Here is an 18,174-nt window from a genome sequence, read left to right on the forward strand (position 1 = left end):
CCTCAACACTTTCTCTACCATCCACTTCACCTGGTGCTGCCTTGCTAGATCTTGAGACGGCTCCATCCACACCTTGGTCCACATCAGACTCAGCAATCGCCAACAGTAACTGCACTTTGACAACTGCCACCCCCTCCACACCAAGAAATCCCTCTCATACAGCCTGGCCACTCACGGTAGCTGCATCTGCAGTGATGGTAACTTCCTTACCCAATATGCTGAAAGCCTCATAAAGGCCTTTGCAAACAGGAATACCTCTAACCTAATTCACAGACATATCTCCTGTGCCAGATCCTCCCACACACCTGATCCTCAAATGCATTCCAAGAACCAGTCACAAGAAGCACCCTCCTTGTCACCCAATAACACGCTGAACTGGAATGAGTGAACCACATCCTCTGTCGGGGCTTTGGTTATCTATCATCATGGCCCGAAATAGAGACATCCTATCCAAAATACTACCAACCACTCCTAAAGTAGTGTTCTACTGCCCAGCCAACTTCCAAAATGTTCTAAACCATCCCTATGCCACCCCCTCCCCCAGTCCTCTGCCCCAGGTATCACACAACTGTGGAAGACCCAGATGCAAGACCTGTTCAATCCACCCACTCAGTATCACATACTCCAGTCCTGTCATAGGCTTATCCTACCCCATCAGAGGCCGGGCCACCTGTGAAAGGAGCCATGTTATATTCCAGGTCTGCTGCAAGGACTGCACAGCATTTTATGTTGGTATGACAACCAACCAGCTGTCAACTAGAATGAATGGCCACTGCACAACTGTTGCCAAAACCAAGGTGGGCCACTCAGAGACACAACATGCAGCAGAGCACAACATTATGTGAGATTTCAATGGCTGCTTCACAACCGATGCCACCTGAATCCTCCCCATGACCACCAGCTTTTCTGAGCTGCACAGATGGGAGCTCACCCAATAGTGTGTGTGTGTGTGTGTGTGTGTGTGTGTGTGTGTGTGTGTGTGTGTGTGTGTGAGCACATGCACACAATTCCCTACCACAGCAACCCCACCCAGTTTGTGTCCCCACATCAGCTAGTTATGTGCTGTTATCTCAATCCCTGCACTGTGAAATCGCATACCAGCAGTCTGCTGCCTGCCCCCTCTACTTGCACCTCTAGCCAGCTCACAGATGCCTCCCCACTCTTCCACAAGCCGCTTTCCTCAACCCCTGTCCTGCCTTCCACCTCTCGCCATCCCTCACCCCACTCAACGCCACCTGACCCCAGTACATTCATCATGGGCCAGGAAAGATCTGGCAGTTGGTTGAGCACAATGTAGGGAGACAGGCATGTGCATGTGAGTGAGTGAGTGAGTGAGTGTGTATGTGTTTGTGTGCATGTTCCTCACACAAGCTTGAAAAAGGAAGTGCACTCTGAAAGCTAGCCAAGCTCTGTACCTGTTGTTTGTGTACCTATCAACAACATTGAGTTTCCACCTTTTGGTGAGTCATCTCCCTTATTCCTAAATAATTCATAATTCTCAACCAGAACTTTCCACACATTATTATATTACCATTTAATAAACTAGACAGAAACATAAAGATGTAGTATACATTAGATCATTGCTTACAAGAGGTAGAAGTTACAGTTAGGTCCATATTGTATGTAAAAATGGAATCAGTCAAGTTGGATAAACAGAAACATATCATTTGTCAAAAGCAAAAAAATACCAAAAAAGTTATTTGCACCACTACCACATATGATAAAATTATTTCTGGTCACATTTAAGTAACAATCATTTTCATGATTTTATTGTTGTTGGTTTCAATCACAGATATCAGGTTACATTTACGAGGGGCGTTCCGTAAGCAGTGCAACACCTTTCTTTTCTTTGCCCATTTTGGTGGCAAAATGCAGAATTTGTTGTTGGGCATTTTGGAATAATCCTGTTTCAGCCCCTATAGTTTCATGAAGTTCTGATAGGCGGTGGCTCCACACATAGCCTCAAAACGCTGTTTGTAACAGAGGTGTGTTCCAGGTAGACAGCTATAATTGATTTTATACTGTGTTGATAATTTTTGCTTTTGGACCGTCTCATTACCACTGAATAAAACAATTTCCATGCTATACACCTTTTGTCTTTATTCTTTCAGTGGCAGGTTTCATCAATGTTGTACTACATGTTGTGTTTTTGTTCCATTTTCGGCACTATTCTCCTTCTTATAATTACCATTTGAAATTTTGTTTTTCAGACTTCACAGCGTAGGAACAGTGCAACAAATGGAACAAAAACACAACATTGATGAAACCTGCCACTGAAGATGCCTTGCAGAGAATAAAAGTGAAACATGTACGGCATGAAAATCACTTTTCAATCAGTTGTCGTTAGATGGCCCAAAAGTAAAAATAATCAACATACTGTAATATTGCATGGAACTTATGAGGACAGGAAAACAAAAGTTGAAGATGTAGCCATCACTGAGTCTCTTTTAGTGAAAAACCAGAGTATTACAGATATTTAGAGGCTTGCAGAATGTTTATGGAGACTTGGCAGTGAACAAAAGCATGGTGAGTCATTGGGAGTGGTGCCTGTCATCATTGCACCAATGTCGTGCAAACCTGTCTGATCTCCCAGGTGGTGGCTGGCCACAGAAAGCTATTACTCCTGGAACTTATGAGCACTCTCATTCAAATTGATCAATGGGTCACAATTAAACATCTTGCTGCACAATTGGATGTCTCTGTTGGTAGTGCTGATATTCTTGCACACCAGTTGGGGTACGTAAAAGTATGTGCCCACTGTATTTCTCATCGCCCAGCAGAAAACCTTAAACAACAATGAAGGAACATCTGCAAATAAATGCTTCAGGTTATGAGGCTATTAATGACAATTTTTTGATGAACATCATTACAGATGATGAAACATGGGTTCATCACTTCAAACCAGAAACAAAATGGAAATCCACGGAGTGATGTCACACCATCTCTCCTCCAAAGAAAAAGTTCAAAGCTGCATCCTTGACATGTAAAGTCATGGTGACAGTCTTCTGGGACTCTGAAGCAGTTGTTCTGTTTGTTGTCCTCCATCATAGTGCAATGATCAACTCCGAAGGGTACAGTGCTACCCCCAGGAAATTGAAGAAATGACTTCAGTGTGGTTATCACCACAAAAATGCAAACAAACTTCTCCTTTTTCGTGACCACATGGGGCCTCAGATAAGTCTACACACCAGAGAGGAGCTCATAAAACTTCATTGGACTGTTCTTCCTCATCCATCCTATAATCTGGATCTCACACCTTCTGATTTCCATCTGTTTGGACCAATGAAAGATGCTCTCCACGGGAAGCAGTATGTGTATGAGGGGAGGTTATTGATGCAGCAAGCCATTGTCTCTGACATCGACCAGTAAAGTGATGCCATGTGAGCATACAGGTCCCCTCAGTAAGGTGGCATAAGGCCATTGCATTAGACAGAGATTATGTTCAAAAATTTGGCTTTGCAGCCAAAGAGTGGGGAATAATATGGTGCACTGGAATCCTGAAGGAAACCTACCTGCTTTCAGAAAAAAATGTGTTGCATTACTTATTGAATGCCCCTCGTAACAATGAAGTCATCATAATACATAATGGAATGTCACTTCAAGCACTTGTGATCCATCATATGTTTTCCATTTTTGATTGTACACCGGAATATGATGGAGACAGTATTTTTAATGCTGATTTCCTATTGCTTGTGCTATATTAAGTCTTCCTGCAGTAGGAAACAAGGCTGTACGGTTGGAAGTTCCTGCTGTAACATCCCAATGAGAATGGGGTAGTTATAGATGGAACTCTACTAGAGTATTATATCAATATTTTACATTCTTTGCTGTAAAAAAACTGCTGTTCAGCACTTCACAATACTTACTTGATTCTCCAGCCACTGTTTTCAGCAGGTTTCGGTAAGTATCTGCCATAAAGCTCAAATATTTCTTTATTTAAAATGTCTGGTTGCGGGTACGGATACACACCCTCATCACCAGGAGATGATGTATATGTATCCAATAATTCTTTCATGCTAGAAAATAAACAAAATAAATAAATAAATAAATAAAATAAAAATTCAGCAAAAACACCAACTAACAGTAAATGCCTTACAAAATGCTTTCTCTGATATATCAACGGTGGCCACTGCCTCTAATCTTTGAATCTGTACATATTATAAGGATGGAAGTATGTTGGTCTGTTCTATGTTTCCTCCTGCTGATCAATTTCAGCCAAATTTGGTACACACTGTATATCACTTACCATCTGAAAAGAACCACCACTCCGCCTTTCTCTCAAAGGGTAGGGGTGAAAATATCATGTAGCTCACAATACACAAATAGCCAGGCTATATTCATCCAGTATTTCAGATTGGAAACACTTGGTGAGTTGCGACCAAATTTACATGTAATTTCAAACCTTTATGAGACTTTTTCTTGCTGACACTCCCACCCCCCCCACTCCTTCCCCTCCACTCCTACAAAATGATGAAAGAGAAAAAAGTTTATCACTTATGACATTTTCACTACTCATGCGAGAAAACTGCTGCATCACACATGATGTCTCAATTTATTACTTCTTTACTACAAATTCTGTTACCGACACATTTTTCAGACAGTATTCACATATACCACTGAATGTAACTGCAAAAATATGTCATTGTAAAACACAGGAGATGTTGTTGTGGTGTTTGCTCCCCAAATAGCAAAACACCTTTACTACTTTAAGTTTCTTATTTCCTAATCTAATTCCTTCAGCATCACCCGACTTAATTTGACTACATTCCATTATCCTCGTTTTGCTTTTGTTGATGTTCATCTTATATCCTCCTTTCAAGACACTGTCCATTCCACTCAGCTGCTCTTCCAGGTCCTTTGCTGTCTCTGACGACTTCATGAGTATGTATATCAATCTTTGCAGTTGTACCACAGAGATTGCACAGTAATGTGAAAGCTAAATATAAATACATGTGTAGAAACGAAGTTACAGCAGTTGTGTGGTATGTTCAGCCCAGTTGAATTAGTTATTAAGCTGGAATCCCAACAATTTTGGATGTTACTGTGTGTTTTTTGAACACAATGAATGTCTGAATGAAGGAACCAAAACGAAAGTAAAAAAAGAAACGCTTGCAGCTATTTTTTTCAAATCCAATGAATCGTCTATAAATCATGTGGACAGAAATGTGAAATAATTAATCATTAAGCTGTAATCCCCACCGTCCAGGACAGTTGCCACACTTGAATCAATCTCATTACGAAACAGCACCTATTTATACTCGGCTGTGCGCCTCTGTTTTGCTAACACGCCGCTCCGAGTCACGTACTCACAACACCTAGGTTGAGCCAGTGGGCCCCTTCTGCTTGTAACTTGCACCATGCAGACTGCTGTGTTTACTCTTTTCAGTGGTTTGACGGCCCTGTGGCCTCCTTTCTACTTCACAACTGCTGGTCAGCGTAACTTACTGTCAACCGGCCCGCACCTGGCTGTAACGTGTGCACTCAGGAATGTTGCACCGAATCTACCTGGCTGAAACACACTGACTGATTTTGTTTTCTGATTACTTTAAGTGTAGACATGATAATGTGACAGTTGGCCACAAGCATAAGCAAACAATAATTTTGCTCGCTTGAGGGTTGAGGAGTGGTGGAGGCGGAATAAACCCCACCACCATCTCGCAGTGCTGCCTGCATACACCCATGTTCTAGGTTTCTGTGAAAGCAGACTGACACATGGGGATAGCATTCATCTCACGCTAGGTGGGGAGAACCCTACGTCACAGTGGCGTAATGCTAAGTCATCTTGACGTAAATAAAACTAAATCGACTTCATGAATATGTATATCAATCTTTGTAGTTGTACCACAGAGGTTGCACGGTAATGTGAAAGCTAAATGTAAATACACTTGTAGAAACGAAGTTACAGCAATTGTGTGGTATGTTCAGCCCAGTTGAATTAGTTATTAAGCTGGAATCCCAACAATTTTGGATGTTATTGTGTGTTTCTTGAACATAATGAATGTCTAAACGAAGGAACCAAAATGAATGTAAAAAAAGAAATGCTTGCAACCATTTTTTTAAATCCGATGAATTGTCCATAAATCATGTGGACAGAAATGTGAAATAATTAATTATTAAGCTGTAATCCAAATAATTTGGGATGTTATTGGGTATTTCATGAACATAACAAAAGCCAAAAAAAACTTGTAGTCATTTTTTTAAAAATCACACGAATAGTGCATGACTGTGTTGACAGAAACATGAAATAATTAATTTTTAAGCTCTAATCCCAAGAATGTGGGATGTTATTGTGTGTTTCATGAATGTAACAAATATCTGAATGAAGGAACCATAACCACAATGAAAGTCAACAAACGCGAGTATTCATTTTTTTTAAACATCCGATTAATGTGTATAAATCATGTGGACAGAAACATGAAATAGGGAGAAATTAAAGAGTTTCATATTTTTATATGATTGGCATGATTACTATAGCTATTTCCATATTGCCTAAGAGTCATACAAAAAATAGCTGAAAATGGTAACAGCACTCACTGCTCTCAGTTGCTTAAAATGCTGGTAAATGTGACTTGCACGTCATTTCTCTCTATCCACGTGATTTATGCACAGTTAATCGGATATTTTTTTTTAAATGACTAGACACTATTTTTTACTTTAGTTACTGTTATGGTTCCTTCGTTCAGACATTCACTACATCAAGAAGCACACAATAGCATCCAAGATTGTTGAGATTACAGCTTAATAAGTAATTCAATTGGGATGAGCATACCACACAGCTGCTATCACTTCATTTGTACCTATCTATTTACATTTGGCTTTCACAGTATCTACATCTACATACATACTCCGCAAGTCACAGTGACGTAACGCCACGTCATCTTGACGTAAAAAAAACTAAATCGACTTCATGAGTATGTAAATCAATCTTTGCAGTTGTACCAGAGAGGTTGCATGGCAACGTGAAAGCTAAATGTAAATACATGTGTAGAAACGGTGCAACCTATGTGGTACAACTGCAAAGATTGATACATGTACTCATGTAGTTGATTTACGTCACAATGACGTAGCGTTACGTCACTATAACGTAGGGTTCTCCTCGTCTAAAGTGGGATGAATGCTACCAGACACATGGTCACAAAGATTGCTGATGCCTTCTGGCATTGTGAGGGGCATACTCAAAATAAAAAAATAAAACAATGAGCATACACACAACACAAGGCGAAACTGAATGCACAAAGCATTGGCAACAGCTACCATGCAATTGCTCTTGCTGTGATTGGCAGTATCATAAATAAGGTGAAGCCCAACATTTACAGGCATCTTTGGCAACCCATAGTTGAAAACAGCCCTGGTCCTCCCCTGCCAATCGAAAACTGTCACATTTTCAAGTATGCTACCAGACAGACATATGTGTTTCTTTGTTTTAAAATGCAGAGCAACAGAAAACATTATATTGGCTTCAGTACTGAATTGTACAGCTATTGCTTTAGCCGCCATTTTGGCGTATCAGTGACAGTGAATTGCCAACATCAGCCATTTCCGAGTCTAGTAATCAACTTTGTTATTCTGATATTGATATATGTCTAGTGGCTGAGTCCTGTGTAGCCATATGAGGCATGTATGCTATAGATCATTTAACAGCCCACAGCTGACATCGTGCACAACAGCGAATATTCTTACTGACCACATAAAATGTAAATTTTTAACATCTATCCCACCCAAAAGGGACGATATAATATGTTATCATCAGAAAGTGGGCATTTTGTCTTATATAGTGGCACAAAAGAGCAGGCTATCAAACTTCAAAAGGATCTCAACAGTGCAGACTCTCAAATGCACTTCACAACACAGCATCAAAATAACCAGTCTTTGCCATACTTAGACCTAATTATATCCATATGTGATAACCGCATCACATATGATATCTGTAGGAGAGAGTCAGCCACAAATGTCATTTACATAATTCATCTGTCACTATATTTATAAAATTGTAGCTTTGGGCACCATGTTGTTGTCACTACACAAAGTGCCTTTAAGCACACAAAACTATGAAAAAGAACTTCAGATCATTAAATTCATTGTGAACACTTATGGTTATCCCATACAGGTTAGAGAGTCTCTCATCTGGCAAATGCAATGTACGAAGAGCATGAAATTACCCTCATACCCACTGATCAGGATGCACGTGGAAGAAGTATTATAAAATCCTGTATCTGGGTACCATACATGTAAATTTACGCAAATGGCTAAAGAAGGCTGATGTTATCACTAGTTTGCATATGCTAAACCAAGTAGGCCTAAAATTGAGTCACTCACAACAAAAAACTGTATAAGCAATCAGGTATTTACGAAATAAAGTGTGATGGTTGTGAATGTCAGTACGTCCGACAGACCATATATGCATTTTCCTCTAGATCTGAGAAGCGCCAGGATGTAGGTAATTCTGAATCAGCCTCTAACAAATCTTTTTGAGGCTTTCAACAATTTAATATCTGACCTCCACAAAAGTCTTAATACCCTTCATCTTCAATCCAAAGAACAAGTCCTGGATTTCTGGAAGAGAGAGAAATCCTCTACAATCCGTAACATATGCCAGACTGCACATTTAATGAGCAAACTATGCTCAAACATAGGTTCATTCTCAACAATTCTGAGTTCTTAAAGCAGCACAATGCTGAGTCTACACTCTCAAATTTCTGCAATCTACATATAGTGGAGATGCTGAGTCGCAGATAGGCACGACAAAAAGATCTTCACACTTGAAGCTTTCGGCCAATGGCCTTTGTCAACAATAGATGCACATACATTCTATCCTGATTTTCCATTGTTTGAAATTTCTGCAAACTGGTGTACAGTCATACACAGCATAATATAACCTCATAGGTCCACTAGTTTGTATGTCAACTAATTGTGTCATGTTTATTGGTTGTTATTGTTATACACATACCCATGCACTGTTTATAGGTTAAATCCATTTACATCTGAATTTTCATACTTGGTTGATATCTGATTATGGGCACCTTAGGTTACACTAGTTATTACCCGTATCTGCACACACACACACACACACACAGCCATGCTCTTTAACATACATGATATAGTTTTTGATGCTTGTGTTTTATAACAGTTTTTTATTTCACTTCATATACTTTAGCTTCCACCAGGGTTTTAGTCTGTACTCGGTTGCTCACTCTAGACCTAACTTTTGATTTTGCAATTCTTGGCCTTCAAATAGATTTTTATGTCTCATTTTATTATCTTTATGATCACAGCCTTGACTTGACAAACCATTTGAGTAAGCATCCATTAGCCAAGGCTTTAACTGTTCTGCCTTATAATGTTATCACTGTACTACAGCAAGTCTTCCCTTTCTGGTTACAGTGTGTAACACCCAATGATGGAGCAATAGTCTCTAATAATAGTTATGCTAATATAATTTACAACTGGTGCACATTTCTCAATCTTATCAGTATGGTCCTCAGTTGTGTTTGTTCACCAAATCAGATTTTATGTTAAAGGGGAAAGTCAATGAGCTCTTGATTCTTGGAAGATGTGAAGAATTGTTTGTCTATTTTTAGATGGCATTTAACCAGACAGTAGATATCCTTCACACAAGTGTTTATAAGCTAGATGAGTGTGTATATTATATAATACATAGGGTTAGGTTAGTCATATTTATAAAAAATGAATACATTAAAAAATATAGATATAAGTTAGTTCCATGTAGATCAGCATATGGAAGCAGCTTCTTGGGAGTTACGACTGATGTGCAGATAAGAAGGTAGGTGGTGAAGATGAATGCAGTAGCAAGGGACTGTCTACACATGAAACTTCATCCAGTAACATCATTCTGCCACATATGACTGTACTGTGCTCTCTGGTGTGTGCTTATTGCATTTTGTGTTGATCTTCATGTTATGTACATACAGAATTTAGCCATTTAAGTGTTCATTACAATTGACACACAGCAAATACAACAGTCATTATAGTAATAGAAAAATGTATTGAGAGGATTAAATGCAGAAACCATGTGCTCAAGTGGAACTCTGCCAATGACCAGGAAAGAGAATACTTTGAGCATGCAGTGTATTCTGTTGTTTTATTTCTCTCTCTCTCTCTCTGCACGGTACATGCCAGACAGCCACATTCTAACATAAAATGCTACTCTGACATTGGGAAATGAAATGTTTTCAATTTTTTTCTTTTTAGGTTCTTATCAGGAAAATAAAAATACTCTATGAGCAATTTTGACACTATATAGAGTGGTCTGTCAAGGAAAAGGAGACTATTGATTTACACTGATTTTAAATACATTTTTGACTGGACAGTAAAAGTGGTTCATTACTGGGCACAATCAGTCATAAATTTCGATACTTGACCACCTCAAGACAGTAGGAAGTCAAAAGTAGACAAATGGATTGTAAAAATCAAGATTCAGAGTTGACTACAGGATATACATTGGTTAACCTAACAGTGAGGCTAAGTTACTTCAGACGAGGTTAAAAATTTGTTGACTAGGGCAAAGTTTACAATGACCTTCATGAAATCACTACACTCAATATCAGCGTTAATAAAGTTTGATCCATTTTTAAGAATAGTTTTCTCACTAGAAACACTAACTCCAATATCAGTAAATTATCAGGGAAACCTTAGATCACAACAAATATTAGAGATTCTTCATAAACAATAAAATTTACTAAATAATTAGAATGAAGAATGGTCAGAAAGTATTTTCATATTCTCACTCAAATTTTAACATAAAACAAAAGAAAAGAAAACTGTATATGAATGATACAATAGAACGTTGATAATTGCAACTCACCACACAGAGGAGGCATCGAGTTGCAGACAGGCGGAATGAGAAAGACCACTAGACATGCAACATTTCAGGAAAAAAAGTCCTCGTTCCAAAAGACAAGACATGAACGGTGTATCCTGGCACTGTGGACTGTGTCTGATGTGCACAGCAATCTGCTGGGGTGGGTGGTGGGTGTAAGGAGGCGGCATGTGCCAGTTAGGGGAAGGAATGACAGGGTAAGCGAAAGGGAAGGTGTTGGGTGGGCTGCCTGTGGAAGCATGCAGGAACGTGGCAAACACAGGGTGGGCTGTTAGGTGCAGACTCAGGAGCCTCTGCTCCGTGGATGGGGGGAGGTGAACAGAGAAGAGGAAAAAAAAAACAATAAGTGGGTATGTAGTGATGAAGTGGTAGTGGGGAAGAGGGTAGGCAGGGATGCACATCTCCCATGCCTCGTCTATCCAGCTGAAAGCTGCCACTCTCTCCGTACCAAGGAGTCCCTTCCATAAAGGCCAGACACTCTTGGCCATCACATGTGTAGAGACAAGCAGTCCCCCTCTAGATATACCAAAGATCTCAGAGGTCTTCACAGGCTGAAGTTACTCATCCAACCTCATACACAAACAGATCTTCCATGCCTTGTCTCTGCTGTCACCTACCATCTCCCACATACCCACCGTACGGCCATAAAGGAGCACTCCCCTCATGACTCAGGACCACACAGGACTAGAGCAACTGAATCACATTTTCTGCCAGGATTCTGACTACCTCTCATTGTGTCCTGAAATGTGGAATATCCTATGACTTATCCTTCCCACCACTCCCAGTATTCTGCTACCCACTGAACCAATGCAATATCCTGGTCCATCCCCATCTCACCCCTACTCCGAACCCCTTGCCCCATTGCTCACATCTCAAAGTAGCCCCAGATGCATGATCTGTCCCACACATCCCCCCACCACCAGCTACTCTAGTCTCCTATCCCATCAAAGGCAGGGCCACTTGTGAAAGCAGTCATGTGGTCTATAAACAAAGCTGCAACCACTGTGCTGCTTTACTTGAATGCATGACAACCGCCACGTTGTCAGCCTGCTTGAATGGCCACTAACAAACTGTGGCCAAGGTTCAACTGGACCACCCAGTTGCAGAACATGCTGCCCAACACAACGTGCTTCATTTCAATGACTGCTTCACAGACTGAACCATTGGCAATCTTCCTAGTGATTCCAGCTTTTTTGTGCTGCGCAAATGGGAACTCTACTACATATCATTTGTTCTTGTAACCCCTCCAGGTCTTGACCTTCAAATTTCCCTGTCCTCCACCTACCTATCCCCTTTCCCTCCAGCACTAAACTCACCTTCTATCCCACCAATGCAGCTACTGGTCTTTCCCCAACACAGTCAGTCAACTCTGCACCTAGCAACCCATCCTGCACGCACCACATTCCTGGATGTTTCCACAGGCAGCCCATCATCTTCCCCACCCATACCCTGCTATCCCCCCCCTCCACTACTCCTCTCCCCTCCTTACAGACACCACCCTCCCAAGAAGATTGCTGTGCCCGTCAGACACAGACGCAATCCACAGTCAGGCCCCAGCACTCAGACAGTGGCCATGTGCGTGTGAGTTTTCTATTTTGGAAGAAGACCTTTCTTGGGTGAAAGCTAAAATTTTAGCAGTCTTTTTCACTCTGCCTGTCTTTAACTCGACAGCACCTGTTTGTGGCAAGTAGCAATCTACAAAGTACACGAATGAACAAATACCAGGAACTAAAATAAAAAATTCTCTCAAATTTTCTTCTCGAATAAGAAGAAAAAATTGTTAAACCTATAAAAGTAAAATCAATTATATGGTTGACATTTCCGAAATGACCAAAAAGTTTGTACCTTTGATACCTACCCCCTCTGTCCAAATACAGACTGGATTAAAAAAATTATATATATGGTCTTTATATATGTCTGCTTGTGTCTGTATGTGTGGATGGATACGTGTGTGCGTGCGCGAGTGTATACCTGTCCTTTTTTCCCCCTAAGGTACGTCTTTCCGCTCCCGGGATTGGAATGACTCCTTACCCTCTCCCTTAAAACCCACATCCTTTCGTCTTTCCCTCTCCTTCCCTCTTTCCTGATGAGGCAACAGTTTGTTGCGAAAGCTTGAATTTTGTGTGTATGTTTGTATATATATATATTAAACATTCCACGTAGGAAAAATATATCTAAAAACAAAGATGATGTGACTTACCATACGAAAGCGCTGGCAGGTCGATAGAAACACAAACAGACACATACATACACACAAAATTCAAGCTTTCGCAATAAACTGTTGCCTCATCAGGAAAGAGGGAAGGAGAGGGAAAGACGAAAGGAAGAGGGTTTTAAGGGAGAGGGTAAGGAGTCATTCCAATCCCGGGAGCGGAAAGACTTACCTTAGGGGGAAAAAAGGACGGGTATACACTCGCACACACACACATATCCATCCACACATATACAGACACAAGCAGACATATTTAAAGACCCTGCCTGGAACAGTTCCGTCCTCCGTCGCAGCGGCACCAACCTCCTCTTCCTCAAAATCACCCTCTCCAAACCTTCCAGGAATTTCTGATTTCCAGCCTTGCATCTCCATCCTTCTTAAAAAACCTTAATCCTACTCCCAACATCACCACTGCTGAAGCCCAGGCTATCCGTGATCTGAAGGCTGACCAATCCATCGTCATTCTTCCGGCGGACAAGGGTTCCACGACCGTGGTACTTGATCGTCGGGAGTATGTGGCTGAGGGACTGCGTCAGCTTTCAGACAACACCACATACAAAGTTTGCCAAGGTAACCCCATTCCCGATGTCCAGGCGGAGCTTCAAGGAATCCTCAGAACCTTAGGCCCCCTGCAAAACCTTTCACCTGACTCCATCAACCTCCTGACCCCACCGACACCCTGCACCCCTACCTTCTACCTTCTTCCTAAAATCCACAAACCCAATCATCCCGGCCACCCCATTGTAGCTGGTTACCAAGCCCCCACAGAACGTATCTCTGCCTACGTAGATCAACACCTTCAACCCATTACATGCAGTCTCCCATCCTTCATCAAAGACACCAACCACTTTCTTGAACGCCTGGAATCCTTACCCAATGTGTTACCCCCGGAAACCATCCTTGTAACCATTGATGCCACTTCCTTATACACAAATATTCCGCACGTCCAGGGCATCGCTGCGATGGAGCATTTCCTTTCACGCCGATCACCTGCCACCCTATCTAAAACCTCTTTCCTCATCACCTTAGCCAGCTTCATCCTGACCCACAACTTCTTCACTTTTGAGGGCCAGACATGCCAACAATTAAAGGGAACAGCCATGGGTACCAGGATAGCCCCCTCGTACGCCAACCTATTCATGGGTCGCTTAGAGGAAGCCTTCTTGGTTACCCAGGCCTGCTAATCCAAAGTTTGGTACAGATTTATTGATGGCATCTTCATGATCTGGACTCACAGTGAATAAGAACTCCAGAATTTCCTCTCCAACCTCAACTCCTTTGGTTCCATCAGATTCACCTGGTCCTACTCCAAATCCCATGCCACTTTCCTTGACGTTGACCTCCACCTGTCCAATGGCCAGCTTCACACGTCCGTCCACATCAAACCCACCAACAAGCAACAGTACCTCCATTATGACAGCTGCCACCCATTCCACATCAAACGGTCGCTTCCCTACAGCCCAGGTCTTTGTGGCAAACGAATCTGCTCCAGTCTGGAATCCCTGAACCATTACACCAACAACCTAACAACAGCTTTCGCATCCCGCAACTACCCTCCCAACCTGGTACAGAAGCAAATAACTAGAGCCACTTCCTCATCCCCTCAAACCCAGAATCCCCCACAGAAGAACCACAAAAGTGCCCCACTTGTGACAGGATACTTTCCGGGACTGGACCAGACTCTGAATGTGGCTCTCCTCAAATCCTGCACTGAAATGAGATCCATCCTTCATGAAATCCTCCCCACTCCACCAAGAGTGTCTTTCCGCCGTCCACCTAACCTTTGTAACCTGTTAGTTCATCCCTATGAAATCCCCAAACCACCTTCCCTACCCTCTGGCTCCTATCCTTGTAACTGCCCCTGGTGTAAAACCTGTCCCATGCATCCTCCCACCACCACCTACTCCAGTCCTGTAACCCGGAAGGTGTACACGATCAAAGGCAGAGCCACATGTGAAAGCACCCACGTGATTTACCAACTGACCTGCCTACACTGTGAAGCGTTCTATGTGGGAATGACCAGCAACAAACTGTCCATTCGCATGAATGGACACAGGCAGACAGTGTTTGTTGGTAATGAGGATCACCCTGTGGCTAAACATGCCTTGGTGCACGGCCAGCACATCTTGGCACAGTGTTACACCGTCCGGGTTATCTGGATACTTCCCACCAACACCAACCTATCCGAACTCCGGAGATGGGAACTTGCTCTTCAATATATCCTCTCTTCCCTTTACCCACCAGGCCTCAATCTCCGCTAATTTCAAGTTGCCGCCACTCATACCTCACCTGTCATTCAACATCATCTTTGCCTCTGCACTTCCGCCTCGACTGACATCTCTGCCCAAACTCTTTGTCTTTAAATATGTCTGCTTGTGTCTGTATATGTGTGGATGGATATGTGTGTGTGTGTGCGAGTGTATACCCGTCCTTTTTTCCCCCTAAGGTAAGTCTTTCCGCTCCCGGGATTGGAATGACTCCTTACCCTCTCCCTTAAAACCCACTTCCTTTCGTCTTTCCCTCTCCTTCCCTCTTTCCTGATGAGGCAACAGTTTGCTGCGAAAGCTTGAATTTTGTGTGTATGTATGTGTCTGTTTGTGTTTCTATTGACCTGCCAGCGCTTTCGTGAGAAATGCCTTGAATGGACTTCGTTCACAATCCCTGGCCAATAGGGGTGTGAGAGAGGATCATATGGTGCTCTGGATGTGGGCTGGCAGGGGATGGAGCATGGTTGCTTCTTTCTCTCTTGCATGCCAGCACCTGACCTGCTAACATGTTCACTTCCACTCCTCCATGCCACCCTCGAGACTTTGGCCCATTTTGTAAGAAGTTTGTTGCTTCCCTACTTGATTAAAATTTGTATTTATTTTCATAAGTAAACCCTTCAGGGTTCTTTTTGAAATTCCTTGCTTTATTATTTAAATTTACCATTCTGATCCACATGCTCATATCAAACCTGCGTCTGCTGTCCTGTGCAAAATATAGAAAAGTTGAAATTGTGGTTTTTCATGCTTCAGGTGGCTCACCCCATTTCAGTACCACAGTACCACACACAGAAAACTCAAACAACGATATGAAATTGTCAGAAATGGCCTTCTTTGGGTCACTGTTCAATCTAAGAATCACATTGTTCTGAAAGTTGGTTATGGTGTCAAACTGTTGATCTTTCATGAGAATTCCTGCACTTTGTCGTTTTGTGGTAGATTCATACTGATAACATCAACTCTTATAGCCCCGCGATGATTTTTTTGGGGAAAGAATTGTCCATGTTTCCCTCTACAATCAAGTCATGACAGGCAAACAAACGTCACCATTTTTGTTTCAGGTGGAGGTATGAAAAAACTTTACACACATTTTGCTTCACAACATTTTGGTGAATGTCTTTTAACACCTGATTTACAGATGCTGTAGCAATTTATGATGCAACTATGTTGACACACTACTGCCTGCTCAAACTGACTGTTCAAACACACAGGTTTTGTTTGCAGTTGTTAGTTCAAGCTGCCACCATAGTTATGGCACTGATGTTGCTCATATGTAAAGAATAAAATCAGTCTCGGAATATTTTGGGCAGACTGTGTATTGTTCTCAGTCTCACATATAGCACATAATTACATTTCATTACTTTTGCAGACATATTGAAATTAGGTCTCTGCACAAAGGATGATTCCACATTTATCAGTAACTATTTGCTAGTCTGCTTCCTCCTTACAACATTTTCCTGCATTGTAATTTAGGAAAATGCTGTATAGAGGAAGGAGACTGGTGAATAGTTACTGGCATGTGTGGAATCACTCTTTTTACTTCATGATCATTAATGACAAGTGGAGTTATGACATTCTTAGGCAATCAAAGTTTGTGTATGAAACTACAGTGGCGTCACCCACTGTCATTATGGAAACTGAGCAGCATGTGCAACATTACTGCCAACTGTTGTGGTGCCACTAGGGAGTGTCCTCTGAAGAGACAAACACCAGATTCCTGCATATAAGCTTGCCCAAGGCCATTATGAATCAACTGCAATGCCATTGGTGGTGGGCCAAGGATCAGTGACCAGTTAGTTGGAAAAATGGTATGAAAAAACTTTACACACATTTTGCTTCACAACATTTTGGTGAATGTCTTTTAACACCTGATTTACAGATGCTGTAGCAATCTATGATGCAATTTATGTCCTAAAAAATGCCTCAGCACGGCAGTGTTGCTTGCTCACCCAATTCACTATGCACAGTTAGCTACTGTTGTGGATGCTAGCCATTTGGCAATGAGGGCAGCAATTCACCACTGTTTAGAAGGCCAATGGTAGCCACTGCAGTTTTTCTCCAAGAAGTTACAGGGATCACAACAAAAGTGGAGCAGGTATGACATGGAACTGTTGGCGATCTATGAAGCAATTAGCAGAAGCTAGATCAAAGAGTGTGTTTACAGACCAAAAACTATAACACCTGCCTTTAAAGACACTAGCGATAAGTGTTCACCAATACAGTTCCCTTATATTGAGTCATAGGCCAGTTTACAACACACACACACACACACACACACACACACACACACCATGTAAGAGGTGGAGAGAATTTAGTGGATGGCTATTTTTCATGCACTTGTGGGATTTCAGAGATTGTAGACTATTACAAGTTCCCGGTGAAATACACTGTGGGTTCAGAACTACAGCAACTATTAAAAGACCTGCATACAGATCTGAAGTCTGAACAAATTCCAATTCCTAAGTCTCAGCTGAAGCTGTGGTGTGAAATTACTCAAGGCAAACTGAGACCATACATTTCAGAGAAGTTCTGAAAGACACTATTATGCAGTGTCCGCATCTTTTCACACTCAGGAATCAATGCCACAATCAAGTTGCTCACATGCTGCTTTTTGTGGCCTGGTATGGAAAGAGACATGTGCCTTTGGGTACATTTCTGCACTCCTTGCCTGCAAAGCAAAGTGGGCCAACATGTGCACACTGATACTAGAAATTTTCAAGGTACCTCTGCTAGATGCACAGATGTTCATGTGGACCGGATCAAACCTCTTCTGCTATCAAAGGGTTACAGGTATTTATTTACTGCCATAGATAGGTGTATAAGGTGAGCAGAGGCAACCGCAACAGCTGATATATCAGTCA

At 41.8% G+C, this 18,174-nt stretch overlaps 1 protein-coding gene across 3 annotated transcripts in view; it reads right to left on the reverse strand.

Annotated features, from left to right (window-relative positions):
• LOC124776494 (cytosolic endo-beta-N-acetylglucosaminidase) overlaps nucleotides 1-18,174 on the reverse strand; it is a 110,796-nt gene that overhangs the window by 5,682 nt on the left and 86,940 nt on the right. For 2 of the 3 annotated variants that reach the window (XM_047251511.1, XM_047251510.1), the window contains one exon: nucleotides 3,867-4,016. In XM_047251511.1, coding sequence (XP_047107467.1) covers nucleotides 3,867-4,016 — 150 coding nt within the window. Of the gene's footprint in view, nucleotides 1-3,866; nucleotides 4,017-18,174 lie in introns of those variants that run through there. The other variant, XM_047251512.1, reaches the window with a different exon arrangement.

The sequence above is a fragment of the Schistocerca piceifrons genome, chromosome 2, assembly GCF_021461385.2.
Source record: "Schistocerca piceifrons isolate TAMUIC-IGC-003096 chromosome 2, iqSchPice1.1, whole genome shotgun sequence".
Lineage (NCBI taxonomy): Eukaryota > Metazoa > Arthropoda > Insecta > Orthoptera > Acrididae > Schistocerca > Schistocerca piceifrons.